Source organism: Stylophora pistillata, chromosome 14 (assembly GCF_964205215.1).
Source record: "Stylophora pistillata chromosome 14, jaStyPist1.2, whole genome shotgun sequence".
NCBI classification, from domain to species: domain Eukaryota; kingdom Metazoa; phylum Cnidaria; class Anthozoa; order Scleractinia; family Pocilloporidae; genus Stylophora; species Stylophora pistillata.
Genome location: NC_142532.1, coordinates 12,599,765 through 12,617,885, shown reverse-complemented (window position 1 = coordinate 12,617,885; position 18,121 = coordinate 12,599,765). Strand labels below are relative to the sequence as shown.

Below are 18,121 nucleotides of genomic sequence, written 5' to 3'. Positions count from 1 at the left end.
AGTAAGCAATTAACGCGCCTTTCATAAACCCTAGGGCAAAGTGCTAATCGTTATGACACGCTGTCACTTCCAGGCTGTTTCTACAAAAAGGATCTATTAGCGACTTTCTTTTTCTTCAATTTCTTTTTTCAAATGCTAATCACGTAGTCGAAAAGAGTTCGAAAAGACAACGAGTAAGTAAGAAATAGTGTCAATGGATACGAACAAAGGATTTTCCATTAAAGTAAAGCTGCAACAGCTGAATAGGACATGACACCAACGCTAAACAGCTCACTTAGCGACAGTTGAAAGAAGAAAAAAAAAGCTAACAACCTCAGGCAGAAACCCCAAACCTAACATCCAGTAAACTGGTGCGTATTATTGTCGGGTAGATTACAAGAGGACAGTAAATGCTTATTGTGTCAGAACAACTTTACTATATTCATTTTTCACTCCTTCTCTTTAAACTAATGGCGACCGAAGAAGATCGCACAATAAAACAGAAAGATGTCAGCCGCAACGTGTTGTATTTTTTTTCGTTCGCCACATAAAGACAAACAGGGCAGCCCTGTACGAAGATATCTTATGTTACAAGTTCTGCGCCCTATGCAGATTATATTTATATATTTAAACATTTACAACGTTATATCTCTGTACAACTATTCAAAATTTGACAATAAACTTAGAGTAGCTTTTTTTCGAAGTGCTCTTCTAGTTTCCCTTACATTTGTCCAGTTTTTGAGAGAGAAGGCCGGGCGCTTTAGTCTCTTGACTTCAAAAAGTCGATATTAAATAGTCGTCATCCATAGCGTCAATTTATTTTCTAAATAATCTCTCTCTGCTTCTCTTTAATTGTTCAAAAGCGTTGATTTCTACATTTTTCCTGAGAATCACTCGCCTTTGCGTAGATCGTCTGTTGATTTTGAAATCGGTGAATTTTTTAGCCCGCGAAAGTCTTCCATAGCTTTTCCCTCTGGGGAAAAGCTGCCTTTGCATTGTGAGATGTGTTGACCTTGTTGTTGGTTCATTCTGTGGAGGAAAATAATAAAATAAATCGTTAACGATTATCGAAAAACCAAAAGGATTAGATTGCTTTCACTATGAAGAAAATTGAAAGAAATCAAAGGATAATTCGAATTATTATAGGATCGCTACAGGGAGTATACATCTGTGATTTGGCTGTCGCCTGTTTGAATAGGTTCTTGAATTCAAAAGAAACAAATTCATCTTGCTCAGTTGCTCGATTAGCGTTTTTTCCAGGCGTTCCTGTTGTTTGAAGAGCAAAACAAGACATGTGGTAAGCAATAAAAATAATTTATAATGGTTTGATTGCACTACATTGGTGGCTTGCAGGTTTTCACATCGCGGATGGGGTAAAACAAAAGAAAATTTTCTCACGTCAAGCCAAACAACAGTTACTTCTCTTATGAACGGGAGAAAAAGTTAGCGATAAGCAACTCCGTATACGGCTTCATGAGTTTGAATCCTGAATTTCTACAATCGGGGGAAGAAACCAAAGAGCGGACCAGAAGAAATTTTGGTTGGATCGAAGGCAGCCGGTGTCAAAAAAACGCACAGACATACTTTCAGAAAAGCTATCCTTTGCAGAACTTTAATCAAGCGATAGAAAAACCTGACTGAAACGGTTTTCTTTTTTTAAAGAATCACCTCGTTAATAAATAACCATAACTGATTTCATAAAGCCAATAATGAACAAAGGAAATCGCGTCGAGAAAACAGTGTTCGCAAGAAGTGCACGTTTCCCAAACAACGCAGAATTATCCTTTTTGTTACAATAAATATAATTCCGTTCGGATAGCAGAATGAAATATAAAAGAAAAGTCCACTGACATTACAAATTTTTTATGTTATACTAGCAAATCACACTATTCGATGAAACAGAAATCGGCTTTTTGTTTACCATAATCAGTTATTTTCGATAAAGTGACTTTAGGAAAGCAGAATTGTTGAATCTCCGACTCGAGAAAAAAGTAGATTGATGTGTTTCTTTTTGGTGATTGGGGAAACAGTTTCAAAACAAATTTTGCAAACACGAGAAAATGCTTGAAAAAAAATAAGTTTGAAAAAGTCTAGATGGTCTAAGTCAAAGTCTAAGTTCGAAGTATGCTAAATCTACAAGAGTTGCACCCTGCATTGGGACATACAGCTTAGCCTAGCGAGTAGTAATCATGGTCAAGTTTTGTCAATCAACTGAACGGAGGCCATTATCTCGGCACACTTTTCACTTGTAAGTTTTTAAATTTGGGCCTCAAAGGCCTAATGGCTTTAATGATACTTATCACTGTTGAGGCACTCAGTTTGCCAATTCTGAACTCCTAAACTAGGTGTGAATGATTTCAATTTGCGCTCGACAAAGATTTCGCGATTTTCATAACACAAGACAAGAACAGCACGCTTCCGTGGAAAATAACCAGATGATCTATTTGTTAAAAACCAACTGCCAACATGGCTTCCCACCGGATTTACATTGTGCATATGAAAGTGTTAAGACGCTGGTTTGCCACCAAACTAACAAGTTGTAAATAAAAGAGAAAACAGCGACCAGTTTGTAAACATGAGTGCTGCGGTAATACACCTTGACAAACACTGATCTGCAGGGAGGAGAAGAATTTTCGATTCTTGTATCAATAAAACGTTCAAATGAATACTTCATTAGTTCTCAAAATAGTCCTACCATACGATTTGGAGATTATTGTAACATCAAATTCATTCAAATTTATTCGCACGAAAACCCACAAAGGCAAACCGGTAAAAACGAAACGTATCCATCTGGGCCTAAATCTTACCAAAAGAACGGAGAAAAAATATCATCCTTCAAAATGTAAAGGAATGTCTAGGAATAGAAAGGGATGTTTTTCTTTTCTCGCTTTCTGTTTACAGATAATATTAGGATTTAGAAGCCAACGTTTTAAATACCGCACAATCCGCCCCGTCTGCGTCGGGCAAATGAGTTTAATTAATATTTAAAGCTTTCACGTCATTTAGCTTTAATGTTTGCTTGCTAAATGCGAAACCTTGTTATCGCCTTTTCACGTTGTAAAAGTTGATCAAAGTGTGAGAGCCTCCCACTTCACACATAATATCACTGTTTGAACGCTAAATAGATTACCTTCTTCCTTCACCTTTTCTTTATTTCTTAACTCTTCTCATATTCTTTCCGTACTCTTTTTGGTTCCCTTTTGAGAACTTTTTTGCATCTTTCGTCGTGGACGATTAAAAACAATTTCAGAAAGATAGAATTACAATTTTTGGCGAGCCACGAGCAATGTGCCCGCGCGTGAATGGAAAAGAAAACCCAATCCATTTGCTGTCCTAATGCCCCAAAATAGTTATTAGATGAAAATACGGTAAACAAATAACTAAATACAGCTCATAATCCTTGCTAAGTACCTAAGAAAATTATCAAATATTCCTTGCGAAAACAAATGACAGTAGAGTGGAATTCAAGAGATGCTACACAATTCCGGAAGATCTCAGGGGAAACGGTATCCCAATCAATTTCCTTCAATAGACGAGTGTATATAGCACGGTGATGATATGGATGAAAACCATGTGTACAATTTATAACCGATAAACTCGCGTTATTGTACACACTTTTTTCTGGCTCCAGGTCTACTGAGAACAAAGCGATGGATACTAACTCCCGTTTAGAGAAGAACGATTTGGAATAAAAGAAAACAAATGCGATTCTTTGAAACAAATAGCGATAGCTGTTCCGATCTTCTGACCACATGCCTCAATAAGATATACACACTGTCACCGAGACTGACTATCAATGGTCTTATCCATGTGGTGTAAGTTTCAGGATTAAACGTCGTTCCAGCCCATCTGTTTCACTGCAAACCGCCGAAACCAATTTAAGTAAAGTGTGGAGCTTTCTGTGTAACAGAACTAGCCAGGAATACCTCATAAATATTAGCAACGGTTGCATTTACGCTATTGAATGCGATACCTATTTGCCCGCTTCCGTATCAAGCGAGCTGAGCTGAGCCGCGATTTGAGCTTTTGGTGGCGAAAAGAGAATTCTCGTTGAGAGGATTTTCGCGTTTATGCTTGCGTACTACAGAAAAATCCACAAACGACACAGGTCGAAGACAGCGCAAAAAAGAAAATCTGTTAAGCGACATCTTCGCTAGGTTTAAGAATAAAATTTACAATTACCTGTTTTTAGCTGCTGCGGCTCGATCTCTTTGCCTTCTGTTTTTAAACCAGTTGCCAACTTGTGTCGGTGTAAGACCGGTTGCTTGCGCTAGTTCGCGCTTCTTCGTTGGATTCGGGTAAGGATCCTGAAGGTACCACTCGCGAAGCAAGCTTCTTGTCCTCTCTTTAAAACAGTGAGTTTTCTGCTCTCCGTCCCAAATTGTCCTGGGAAGAGGAAACTTCTTGCGAACGCGGTACTTATCGACAGGTCCTAACGGTCTCCCTCGAAGCCTCTCAGCCTCTTGATAGTGAGCTTCTAACCACATCGCTTGCAATTTGGCATGCGAATCTTTGCCGAAGCGATGAGTTTCCAATATGTGGTATAAGTCACGGAAATTTCCCATGTGAAATGCCACTATAGACCGCGCTCGGAGCACGCTTTCGTGTTTACTCAAGGCTTCTAACGTTCCAGGGGCCACTGGCAAGGACCACAAAAATCTGGCCAACCGCTCGATGTCACCGCTTTCTTCCAGAGTTTCGCAGACTTGTGCGATCTGTTGTGGCGTGAAGCTCAGAGCTGGAAGCGGGGCAAACATCACGCTGACTGCCTACGGATTCTCCTACTTGGTCTCCGACTATTAAGGCTAAATGCAGGGGTGTGGTAACGTCTCTGCAAAGTGTCAGTATTTATCAAGAGGGTTAGAAACATGGGGTATATTATCGCTAAGATCGAGTATTACGTCTGTTAAACTCTAGCGACCTGATTGGCGTGCAAAGCTCTAATTACAAGGCTGTTATGGCAACCGTGTCAATCACCAACGCAAGGTGTTCTTAACTAGGTCTAAACAAATGTTCAGGGCAGATGGGACAGAAAAATATAGATATCGCGTAACGATACTCCAGGGTTTACGGCCCAAAGTGTGAAAGTAACCACGAAGAAATATTTCCTCCAGGCCAAACTTGGGGATTTGCACCGCCAAAAATTGCTTGAAGTGGGCGCTAAGAACGAAGCTCTCGATCGATCTTTCTTTGAATGCTCCCGTTATCGTTTTCACTGACAGATGCAAGACAGAAAATCACATATCGTCGTAAAAAAGCTGTACCGGGGGATGGCTTCAATGCGATTTATTCCACACCGTTAGACGAATAGAGATTCCCGAGCAGATAACAACACAACATTTCCTCAGCGCGACAAAAAATAACAATACTCATCACCTTCAATAGTTGATATAATCAAAAGTTAAACAGTGTAAGAGGCATGCACGGCTGTCTCCGATTGAAATTTAAACGCCATGAGCCTTGAGTGACATGATCGTTTATCTAGCGTATTGAGTTCGATGGATTATAGCCCAAGACTGTGCGAACAATACGTAAAATGGCACGCCTCCACATATGAATTTCCCATTATTCTCTGGCTTTCCGGACAAGTCGATTTAGCTTTAAGTCGTGATCTGCACGCTGTGCCTGGACGGTATTTCGACTGTCTTTCTGTTTTCTCGCGAGCCATGTTCTTACTAATTGAGTGACTCCTAATTGCTTTTTCCCAAGCACACACACATCGAGAAAATAAGGTTATGTATAAAACGTGAGACCCTGGCGCGACAATGCACGATTGTTATGAAAACTGATTTTTTTCTTTCTTTCGGTGACTTTGTACAGCTTCACAAACATGGCATTTCTCAATCAGCAAAGACATAATATGACTAAATCTGGCGTCTCGTTACGTCCAGTAATTATTTTTCGTGTAAAAAAAACATATAGTATTGATATCGAAGCTTATCTTTAGGTCATGCTCATCCACCGTTATGAATATAATCTTTGAATGAGATGGCCTCCTCATGATTGAGAACAGCAGTTTAAGATGGCCACGTTTATTGATAGTTCCGAGAGATGAATGCTTTTTTTTTAAAAAAAAAAAAAAGAAAAATGTGTCATTTGCACAATTAACATAAAATTAAGATGCGCCCTAAAATCAAGTTTGTGATTTAGTCAATTGGCAACGTGCTGGGCTCGCTGAGAGGAATCAAAAGCCTGGCATTCGTCAGGATTCGCCGAGGGCAAGGGCGCAGCTGCAAAGGGCTAAACATTAAAAACACATCACAGAAAATAAGGAATTAAAAGTAAATTGCCTAAAGAAACTAAAAAAATACACAAAGTAAATCTACAGGACTTACATCACTTCGCAGTTGGCGGGACTATTTCCTTTTCCATCTAGCAGACATGTTATCATTATTATGTTTATTTGCGAAGTTTAACTTTCTGATATATTTACGCAAAGAAATAAAACAAAAAAGCGAAAGCTCATTAGCGAACAAGCGCTCTTAGCATCAACATTGGTGAGTTCTCTTTGTGCGTTGCCACAGTCCTTGGTTTCTATTGTGAATCACTTTACAAAATCGTGTAATAGCTACGTCAGAGAAAAAGTTTTTACCTTCCCCGATATAGGCAGAAAATAGCAAATACAAGCAGTTTATTGTTTGCATGATGAGAAAGAAATATCGGCCCTTGTTCAGCTGTTTAGCAACCCGCAGTGCCTTTTACTACGCGCTACGTACCTTCCCAGATTGTCAAAACAACCATTTTATGTCGATGTAAACAATCTGAAATGAAACTCGCCGCGGATAGTACGCTTGGCTCAACAACAGATAATTACTTTGCTATTCAGGGTCGCAGTAATGTCACTTAAATAGCGGAGTCTTAGTTCGCCAGACAGCAGATTCAGATGTATAAACACCTTATTATTGTCCCTAATGATTTGCCAAATGTGTCATCTGCGAATGAAAAGTAATTAATTACGACAACGAACCTACACTAGCGCCATACTGGCATGCCAACTCAATCCAGCCATCAAAAGGTGACTGTTTTTAGACGATTCTTCGTGGCCTTTGATGATATTCGATTGGATGTTTGATTTCCCGGTACAGCCATACTGCCAACTTTTGTCTATTAGATTGAATTTATCGATCTTAAGGACTTTAAATACAACTACGGACCTTTTTCCCCCTAGAGGGAGTACTAAGAATGGCTTGGCTGACTCGAGGATTACACTTATGTCGTACATTTGTTGTCGTAGTTTAAATTAGAAATACCAAGTGAAGAAGCGTGTTCTGAGCGGGCACAATACTGCTTTAGATACTGAAACCATTTAAAAAATATTGACTCAAAACTCCAGGTAAACGCACTCAGGCATCCCAAACGAAAGAAAAAAATCACACATAAATCGTAGCAAGAACAAGCATGGCTTTTTATCAAAACTAGTATAGGAAATGAACTAGAATTCACTTAGAATTAATTTAAACTGGTGGTAAGAATTGATCGCAACAGGCAAAAAAAAAAATTAAACTTCGTAGGAGTAGCTATTGTATTGGTGTTGAGATAAAATAGGTTCTGCTTCTCATGAAAATCCGTACCTTTTTTCCTACAACACCAAATGTGAAACTTAAATGGTTTAAATGAATCACAACCTTACTTTTTTTTCAATTATAATCATATAAACTAAGAGCACATTCAGTGAGCTCATCAAAATTCCTAGGATTTAGTTGATAAAACATTGCTTCTTCATCTGGCAACTTGCCTCCTCTTTAATAGCACAAAGCAATTAAAGAACACATTGAGACGACATAACTCAAACAGTCAACCGACGAAAATCGAAACTCGCAGCAGATTGAATGGACAAACCGTGTACAGAAAAAGCACTTAGTACAACGTCACAATTAATACGCAAATTTTCAAAATGCATGCTATTGTGCTTGTGCCTTCTATCATAAATCATTCATGGTAATGTTTTCGAATTACAGTTTGGCCTCGGAAAGAGAAAATTTGAGGCCAAAAGTCAATTACTTAATGTTCAAATTAAAAGATGATGTAGTACATGAAAAAGATCTTGTTTCGCGCCAACGAAGGGTGTTCAGTTGAAGTGAGTTGTACGGAAAATGTCTGGTGAAAATTTGAAATAACGATTTAACGCGAAGGATAAATCTCGTCAAGCATGCCGCAACGGTATTTCTTGAAACTAAGGAGACGAGGCAATAAAAAAACGAAATACAGTAACTGCTAGTTTAGGATGAGATTACAAGGAGAGCTAACACGGTAAAATAAGTTCTGAAAATTCTTTCCACAATAAATCGGAAATAACAAACGTAAATCATGAACAATCCAGTGAAAAAAGTGCATTATATTGAGCAAGGTGAACCTGGCGATATGGCGACATTTGAATCAAGACCTCGACAAGGCGCTTAACCGCCAATTGTCTGCTTTTCTAACTATGCTTGACCGGCTTAAAACACGCGGCAATAAATAAAAAAAAAAAAAAAAATACGCTGTAACATCTATAACAAAAATTGTCGATTGGAATAAAGCAAGAATCAGCTGGGGGCGGAGAACCTTTGTCCAAAAGTGTTCGCAAAAATCTTAAATTCATCAGGACAACTTTGAGCGTTTCCCGACGCAAAACTTTGCGACATCTGTTAAAATATCTTTCGAGCATGCGATTCCTTCGCCATCTTGTAAGGAAATGTGGTTTGGTTGTTTGTTCATGAACTCTAAATCTCTCTTGTATACATACTTTTCAGTTAGTCGACTTCCGATTTCACTTAGCACTGTGGATTCATTCCACCATGCTTCAGGTGTGAAGTTTTCTCTCCAACCCACCGTGTGCTTTGATTAGAATCTAGACCGTTTACGCTGTAGTAGGACCCGTGCGCATCGAAAAAGTACGTCCAGTTACTTGACCTAATCGACTTATGTTTGGCCAACTGGTTCATCAAAGTCTTTGTTTGTACTCAAAACGGATCAAGCAACCACGCGGTTCAGTTTTCTTTCGGCGCGTACTTGCCTTAGTAGAATCAAATACAAAAAAACTCATTAGGACCTAACGCGATCATGCTTTCTTACCTTGCGTTATGAGATCTATGTCACTCTCAAGAGATCTGAACAGCAGCCGTAAGAGTAATCGTTTCAGATAACGTTTATGATTAGCTTGTGAACCGTTCACTACACTCAGTTGCTGACAATGGGCGAATGTTTTTTGGGCGTGCTATGCTACCGGGAGATAAAAGCCCCAGCTCGGGGGGTTTGCTTCTAAACAATGACTATACAAACAGACTGAGAATTAGACAAAATATCGGACACAATATCAAGCCGTTCTATTACAACTAACTACCACTTGTTACGCTCCTAATTGCTTTTACTGTCATATGTAAATGATAGGACATAATAGAGCTCCGCTTACTATTCATCGAGCGGATTATGCAATTCAATCAGCCCTTCAGCTTATCAAGCCCTTTGTGCTCAACAATGGCTCGTAATGTTAAACAACAAAAGGTTTAATGTTGTTAAGCATCCAACGTATCTAGAAGCTTTCCTATTTGCACGCCGTATCCCACTGGGAGCAGTAATATACTCCAATAAAGAACAATAAGGAACCCCTTTAAATCAAATGTCAATGCTGGTACTAATGGCTCGCACTGGCGTACCAAAAGAGTTGTTTGAATTAACATTTAAGAAGTGATACGCCCACCGTATTATCAACCAAATTTCGTCTTCTTTTAAGCCGTTACGAGCATTTCAACGGGATTAACTAAATTGCCATGAAGACCTCGCTACGATAAGAGCACACATGCAAGATTGCGACGCTTGAGCAAATCACGGCAGAATTAGCCCGTTGCGTGCGATTCGCTGTTTCAACTCTTGCGGCGTGAGGGTTCAATTTGGCAGTAGTGAAAACGTCTCGTGAAAATTTTTGGATAATTATAGAGTGTGGTGGAGAATCTCATTAACCTCAGACTATTCTTAAGTATGGCGAATAGTTCCCCAGCATGGTCTAAGATTGATCGAATAACGAGCGTGTTTTGACAAAAAAAAGATATATTTCTCTTCCATTTGACAAGATGGCGACTTATCTGGAGCTATCATACCCGTGATGATAGTGAGTGTATAAACGGTTGCTTTACGCGAGGACATCCTTAGAAAGATAAATAGCCTCATCGATGACTCTAGTCTATTAATGATACTAATAGAGAAAGTTCTCCCGCAACAAATTGGAATTTTTTTTGTTTCACGCATCATCACCGCTGCGCACGATCACGCAAAAATATTCCTTTCACAATATATCATTTCTTGGGAACTATTAGGAATCAGAGGCTATTTGCAGAATTATAAATAAGACTGAAAAGAAAAACATATTCAATAGCGACGGAAAACATGTGTTTTACATTTTTCCGTTGACCTGTATCCACTATACACCAAAAGTTCATCCAAAGCAAACTAAGTGATGGGTATAATAGCGTGATGTTGTGGCACGCGAGCACAAATACAGCTTTGGCGACTCGTCGAGAGTATTCGACCGGGCATAGCAAGCAGCCTTTACGCCGTTAAGTTAAGGCAAATTTTGATAAAACTATGAGAAGAAGAGAGGAAAGCAAGGTGGCCGAAAACAGGTGGCTTGGCCACAAAACATAACGTTCGATCAAATGATTGAGTGACCTTCGGTTCAGTAATTAACTCGGCCGAAAATAAATCTTGTTTCTGCATTTAACTTTAATCATCATCCTTATACACCGTCGTAACTGCTATTCTCAAGATGTGTGACCATCACACCCTGAAGAACAGAAAAATGTAACAGAAACAGAAGTTTCGTGAAATGTCGAAGTTTTCCTGTTAAGCATTAATTAAACTAATATCAAAGATTCCATGCTCCAGTGGTGTCTCGGCGGGAGGCGTACAGAACACCATAATAACATTTAATTCATGAAGATATATTTAACTACATGATTAGAACATCATAAAATCAAGAAGAGTATCGCTTCAAATTGAAATCAAGACCGAATCCCAAATCGAAGATCCATGTTCTAAATTCAGCTACATCAATTAATTCGGTCAAGAATCGTTAATAACGAGAAAAACACGGATAATTGTGCCCCGTTAGTGATCGCCGCATGAAGTCTCTCCACTAATTACATTATGAAGAAAGTGATTTCCTTCTCCTCTATTTATATTTTGATGTCTTATTATGATACAAGAAATAATACTATGAATGTGATACTTTTTGTATCCTTGATTTTACAAAATTGACTTCCCGCAGACTTCACTTTAATGAGAGAAAGATTAGACAAAACTATGCTGGCGCTTAGCACGGGCCTTCCAATTACAGCTTCCCTTCTCTATTTTTAAAGACACGTGCGATTTTGTCTTCTCGCCCTGGGCAAGTTTAAAAATGTCCCTGACAACGTCAAATTGTTCACCTTTAAGAACACGCGCATTTTCAACATCGAGACAGCAATTTCTCAGTACACAATCCTGAAAGTTTCGAATTATTTCTCAGTTAGACTACATGGGTGGTAAATTGCTTTGAGAAGCCAAGCCATTTCTTTGCCCCATGCCACTGGAAGTAATCTTGTACAATTTGTTTCATTACTTGACAATAAATTTCCATCTTCCCATTTGGGTTCACTGCAAAATAAGTAATTATTAAAGTGGCCTCGGCAGCCGATTATTAAAGAGTCTAAAGTTTAATGAAAAAAAAAAATAAGTAGCATTATTACATTAAAGGGCGATGAAAGCGAAGAGAAATTGAAAACCAGACATATATAACGGGCCGTTATGTAAATATAACGGAATCTCAGCGCCACACCAAAGCAAAAACAAAATTAACGAGTCAGAACTATAACTAAGGAAATTCAAGTTGAGAGGTTAAAAAAAGAAATGATTACAACACTGCGGGTGTAAGACTCAGAGGAGGAAAACACTTCAAACGCGGTTTTTGGTGTTCGTCATAGAGATACATTTGCATAATTGCGGTTTAGAGTTTAATATACTTGTTCACAAGACTTGATTTCTTAAAAACCAGCAAGGTCGGCAGTATCGTAAAAGCTAATACTTATTGTACTAAAAGCTACGCTATTAAATATATATGATCTCCACTTCGTTTGCAGTGAGTCATAGATCGTGAGAACAAAACATCGGAACAAGGAAGTGTGTCACGCCTTTGACTTTTGGCTTGATTTTCTTTGCACTAAGAAAAGAAGTGTTTATTTTACAAAAACCAGATTGGCTTCTTTGAACCTTGGAAACACGATAACACACGTGTGCTTCAAAAGGAAAATATTCCTGAATAATTAAGTCAAAAACACAGGTGATTATGATTTTGTGGAAGAAAATTAAAGTCCTTAAGGTCTAACCCACTGACGTTGATCGCTGTTTCATTTTAATTGAAGACAGTTCCTTTATTTTGTTTTTCCTACCACGATGGTTTATTCTTAGATATTCATCGAAGTAAAACAGTGATAAATAGAAATAGTTAACAATAGTGGAAATGATTCCCGGCACAAAGACGTCTACACTGCACTTAATCAATAAAATAAGCGATTTTCCTTCTCATAAATCAATACTGTGCATTAAAAAAGAAGCGTATATTGCAATCGCACAAACTCGCCAACTTCAGGGAAGCGCTCATCGAACGATCTACGCTGTAGTATTCGACAAAAGCAAACAGTGCAGATAATTGTGATAAGAAAAACGAACAGCAAATAAGATAGGCATAGAAATCTAAGACGAAGAATCGAATATTTGTACTATATCTGCCGGGATATATTGTTGCCATGTCGGGCAGTGGTAGTATTTTTCCACAAGGCACGCGCAGCGCGAACATTCTGGAACTATAAACTTAAGATTACAAAACAGTGATCTCAGTTTGTAGATATTTCTGCAGCATTTTTTTCCCAAGCTTTTTTTTTTTTTTCATTCCTTGCATCATTTGAAAGTATCGTTGGTCGATGGAGTAGATAAACAATAATAATGAATTTTCAATGAATTAAGGTTTATACTTACACAGAAATGAAGGAATCAGTTGATTGCCACAGATGAAAAGAATAAAGTAAAGGAACTCCACAGTAGGTTGCTTTGAAATGGTTATGTTCGGGCCGCAGCACTAGTGAACCCGCAGTCGATTTAAACACATATGATTATGATAAATAAAGAGAGGCTTTTATATTAACGGAAATAGTCGTTGGAGGGTCGTTTTCAATAGGTTAATATTGATTCGACATGGACTTCCCTTTAAACCAAGCAAACCACTGAAAACGCTCAAGAGGAAAAGCTACACTTGTTGTTCAAGAACTGATTGTTTGGAGATTACGAAGATGGTTATGATGATCTATTGCTTCAAGTTCTTAAGATAATATCGAATGCCCGATACTATCACTTAGTCAGTCTCGGCAGTATCTTGATGCGACGATGTTGTACAAGTGAATGGCTGGCGTGGGAAGGTGCGCACAGTCGGTCAATATCACACATATCGCACGCTATCATAGACGTCACAAACCCGGTTGTTTTTCTCTCAAAGTTGAGAGCTTTACTGTTATAGTTCTCAGTATAAAGGGAATAAAATGGGTGCTGTATCACTGCTGAGACTACTAGAGTATTTCAGGATGAAACATCGCGTATTAACAAATCTTATGTTACATAAAACTGACGTCAGTAGGGAGGAGATAAGTTTTGTCTTTCTGTGAAAAAACTATTCTGTGAAAACTGCAATAAAATAAAAAAGGAAAAAAAATGTAAACTAGAGAAGAACGGCTACCTTCAACCGTAGCATAAAAAAGGTGAAGTTGAGAGCAGTAAAAGGCATTTTTTTTTTTTAATACCTAAAAAAATTCAAAGTTCGACCACTTTTGTTTTCTACTGAAATGTGACGGGGATGCCTTTAAGATATCAGTGGTCCACCTAAGCATACACAGAACCACTAAAACCTTATTTATAGTAAAGAGGGGAAACAATATTTCAAAAAATATTATGACCAGAAATTAAAGCTTGACGTGAACAACAAATTGCTTAGTAATAGTTCATAAACTGCACATGATATTATTTGTTTCTTTGACGCTAAATATCACCAACTCTGGCGTATGATTTCTGGCCTCTCCACCTACAGACATTGTTATGAGGAATACACTGGAACCTTATGGAAACATCAACTCCTGAGTGGGGAGTCACCAAGACAGCTTCTATTTCTGCCATGGGCTAGTCGATTGAAGATAGACAAATAAGTCATCTAGTTCTTTTTGTTTTAAACAAAAAGATTTTGATCGCAAGGAGAAGAAGAACCCACGTCATCTCTAAAAGTGCTCATAAGAGAATTTCCTGGATTCGTTTCAAAATTAAATTCTGCAAATTACAAAATAATTGAGCAGGCGGGATTTTTCCCACGGTCGGGTGTATCTCTAATTCTCACCGTTCCTTCTTAATAGGGTTACAGATCAGGCTTTGAAAATTATGATTTTTGGAGGGGAGGGCTTTTCTTAAACCAATTTCAAGAGATAAAAATTACGACACTGACAATATTTGGATCTCTTCCCCTTTTTGCACAGTTATGCTTGCGCTTGGCGAAGCCTAGGCTAGGATCACGAACTCATTAACAGTCAAGTGATGTTAAGCCCACCGCGGTACTTAATAAAGCGCCACAGTTCCTGTAAGAGGTTGAGGAAGCGGGCCGGTTCTCACGCGCTGGGTATCTATGACGTACAAGTGATAAAAGTCTACTCGAGGACACTCGATCGCTCAAAGCCGATATTTATCTCCTGACGAAAGCTGCTATTTAAAAACAAAACCAGTAAACAAAAATGAGTAAGCAAAACTGACAACATATGTGTATATTTAGATTTTGATATCAATATAACTTGGATGGCAAAAATAATCAGCGCAAGTGGAAAATATGTTGGGTGGATATCACCCTCTTTACAAGCTTATTAAGAGCGGTGCGCCTTAGAACTTAAAGAAACCAATTGAGAGAAAGAAGCTTGAGAACCTATTAGTCATAATCACTGTAAAACGCCACGACTATCAGGAAATATTTTGTAAAAATCATGGCATCTCATTTTTGATTTTGTTCTCCCTTTCTAACTGATATTAAGTCTTAGTTAGATGACCACAACACAATCACATGTCATTCAAGTCAGGTCATGAAACGCTGGTATCGCTTATTGCTGAGCATGATCACGAATCCAGGAATGTGATAATTCTGGTGTTTTGAGAATGAATTGATCTTCAATGTTTACAATTATTTAAACTGACGTAGGATAAACCAACAACTGATAGCTCCTTCTTTGTTAAAGTTCGAAAGACTCCACTTGATATATTTGTCACGGGTGCAAAGAAAAGCAAAAAAAAAAAAAACGCTTAGGACTTGTTTTGATCACAACTACATCAAGGACAATACTTGAAAATCCTTTTAGCGGTTGCATTTCCGTATTTAACCAGTGCATTTTGTATTCTGGCAATACTATGATATCACGTGATAAAAAAGTAACACAAAATTCCAAATTATAAGTTTGAAAACCCTGGAGGAGTCTCGCGTTTTTAAATTTCTCGGAATTGCATTCAAGATCATTAATCAAACATGACGCTTCAGTAGATGCACAGGATGGTTCTAGATTGTAGAGAATACATAGATAGAATGCCAGTAATAGGCGTAACCAAAAGGGCGATAATTTGTAGCCACCCGCATACAATCGCACAAGACTCAGTCATATCAAAGTTTTGCGAAGATTCTACTGATATTTTTTTATCTTTGGAATACAATCTTTTTCTTTTAAGTCAACAATTTCCTTAATTATCAATACTTTTGAAATGGATGAAACTAAAGGAAAAGCTCGAGAAAAGATGTCCTCTGAACATTTTCTCGAAGCATTACCTCCAAATATAGACGTTTTCAAACATAAAACAGTAGTAACATTAAGTACGCCTTCGGTTAGAACTTAAGTTGTATGAAATAAAAGAATCACTGTGATCATTAAAACAAACGATGCGCGGCAAAAATACATAACTGATGAACATATTTACAACCAAGATTGATGGATTGTATTTAGAAAACCCCCTATGAAAAGAATTGGTATCGACTTGAACGAATGCACCCTAGTTACACTGATATCGCAACGTTGTCCATGGTTTCGAGTAGTTTCAGATATTCTGGTTTTTAAGTAGTTACACCCTGAACCACCATTTTACGTGACAACTCGGCCAACAATTTTAAAAATGGTCAGCTTGGAATGAAAACTACGCGGTTGGGTGAACACTTTGATTGGTTATTAAAGGTCGTAGTTTTATGTCCATTCTTAAATAATTCAATTTAATGATGAGATAAAGGCAAATATTCCAACTTAATAAAGGGCCCTCATTCGCTTAAACATTTTCAAAACTAATTGAAGAATCAATGTGAATGACTAACAGAAAAAGTCTCTGAAGTAGCTTTTGACAAAGGAAAATAGCAGTAAACTGTTAGGTACATCTATCAGCGAAAATACAAATAGGTAGAGCCATATGAAAAAAATATGCTAATCTTATTTAATTTTAAGATTCATAATATCTTTGCGAAATTCTACTTGATTTAGCCCGCAATTTTTTAAATCTGCTACCACGGGGAGGAATACATAACCCTCCATGGCAATTATCAGCCATGCATGTGTACAATTTTATAAGCACAGCACGTGTTGGAGCTAACAACTCCAGTGCCTACAAGAGAAAATATGATTCATAATTGCTAATTTGGTTTAACTTCAAGCTCAATGCTTTAAAAAGCATTCTCATTTACTATGATTCGAAGCCACTCAAAACGGAAAGTTCTGCCGAAAGATTTCAAAGTGTACCACCAAATTGAAATTTAATAACGTTGTCTTTTATCTTTTATCTGGCGCCAAAAGCGGTCATCTCAAAAAATTTCGCGCCTTTTAAAAGAAAATCAGTTTTACCGCTAGACACGTTTATTTTCTTTACAGACAAAATTAGCGAAGAGATAACAAAAGTTACGATGAAAATAACGTGCTTAATAAACCCTTAATAAATGTTTAAAAGTCTTACTGAGATTTAGCCGCATTACAACCTTTTAGGTGACTTTCTTTGGAAAAACTTTCCCAAGCATGTAAGTAAAGTAATAGGGCAAAGAATAGCACACATTTTTTCCAAACTGCACCTGTAGAGCGCGTAAATTGCGCAATTTTTTTTCAACTACACCTGTGGGACGCGTGTGTCAGAGAAAGACATGATAATAACTGGAAGGCATTTCTGATATGGATCTAAGTGGCTAATACATGCGAGATAAAAATCTTGTCATACGTTTAACTGTTGTGAGTGATTAATTCAGAAAAATTAACCTGTTACCCTCAATATAGATTAAAATCTGACAAATTTGCTGGAAACTCGAGGCCGCCACCAACACTAGGACACAAGAAGTAACTTTCTAATCATAACAGTTTTACAATATCGAAGGATCAAGGCAACGCAAAATTATACTCATGGCAAAGCCAATGACTTCACTTTGCTTACTCACATAAAGTCACTTTTGGAACTCTACTTTAGATTTCAAATCTTATGTCTACCATAAAGACCAGATGGTAAGAAGTGTAATTAATTTGTAAGTTGTATAGGACTTAATCATTATCTCATTTATAATAAAGAAACGTTTTGAGAAATAGTGTATAAGCCGTTTAAATCCCGACGCATACAATCAGTAAGCCAGTTTATTTGCTGCGATATTTTCGGGGCACATATTTAAGACATGTTCGCTTTCTGTACCCGCCCTAACGAATATCAGTCCTTTGTTGCACGTGAAAACAATGAGAAGCTGAATATTGAAGACTCCTAGACCCTCCGCAAACAGTATTTGAAACAAACTAAACCTAATGGCATTTTCACAGCCTAAATTTACCACACATACACACTAATAGATTCTAATACATAGTTTTACCAATCCAACACAGCCCACAACGACATTGAGACTGATTTTAGCCTTAGCTCTTTTGTTAAGGTCTGTCAGGCGACGACAGAGGAAGAATAATGATGCGCCACATCATGCCAGCCAGTTGATTTGTAAGCGAAAATGAACTTATATTTCACCACTTCTTTTGCGATAAGTTAACTTCCAGCATAGTTCCCACGCACCCCATCTGCCCATCTAGTGTTTTTCTTTTATAATGAAATACCCCACATCTTTTTT

At 37.9% G+C, this 18,121-nt stretch overlaps 1 protein-coding gene across 4 annotated transcripts in view; it reads right to left on the bottom strand.

The window, feature by feature from the left end:
* Positions 1-393: 393 nt before the first annotated feature.
* LOC111330632 (homeobox protein SIX6) overlaps positions 394-18,121 on the bottom strand; it is a 24,281-nt gene continuing 6,553 nt past the window's right edge. For 2 of the 4 annotated variants that reach the window (XM_022935527.2, XM_022935524.2), the window contains exons 2-3: positions 4,162-4,810; positions 394-1,008 (exon numbers count right to left, since the gene is read on the bottom strand). In XM_022935527.2, coding sequence (XP_022791262.2) covers positions 870-1,008; positions 4,162-4,736 — 714 coding nt within the window. In that variant the 5' untranslated portion in view covers positions 4,737-4,810 and the 3' untranslated portion in view covers positions 394-869. Of the gene's footprint in view, positions 1,009-4,161; positions 4,811-9,033; positions 9,191-12,966; positions 13,126-18,121 lie in introns of those variants that run through there. The other 2 variants (XM_022935526.2, XM_022935525.2) reach the window with 2 other exon arrangements.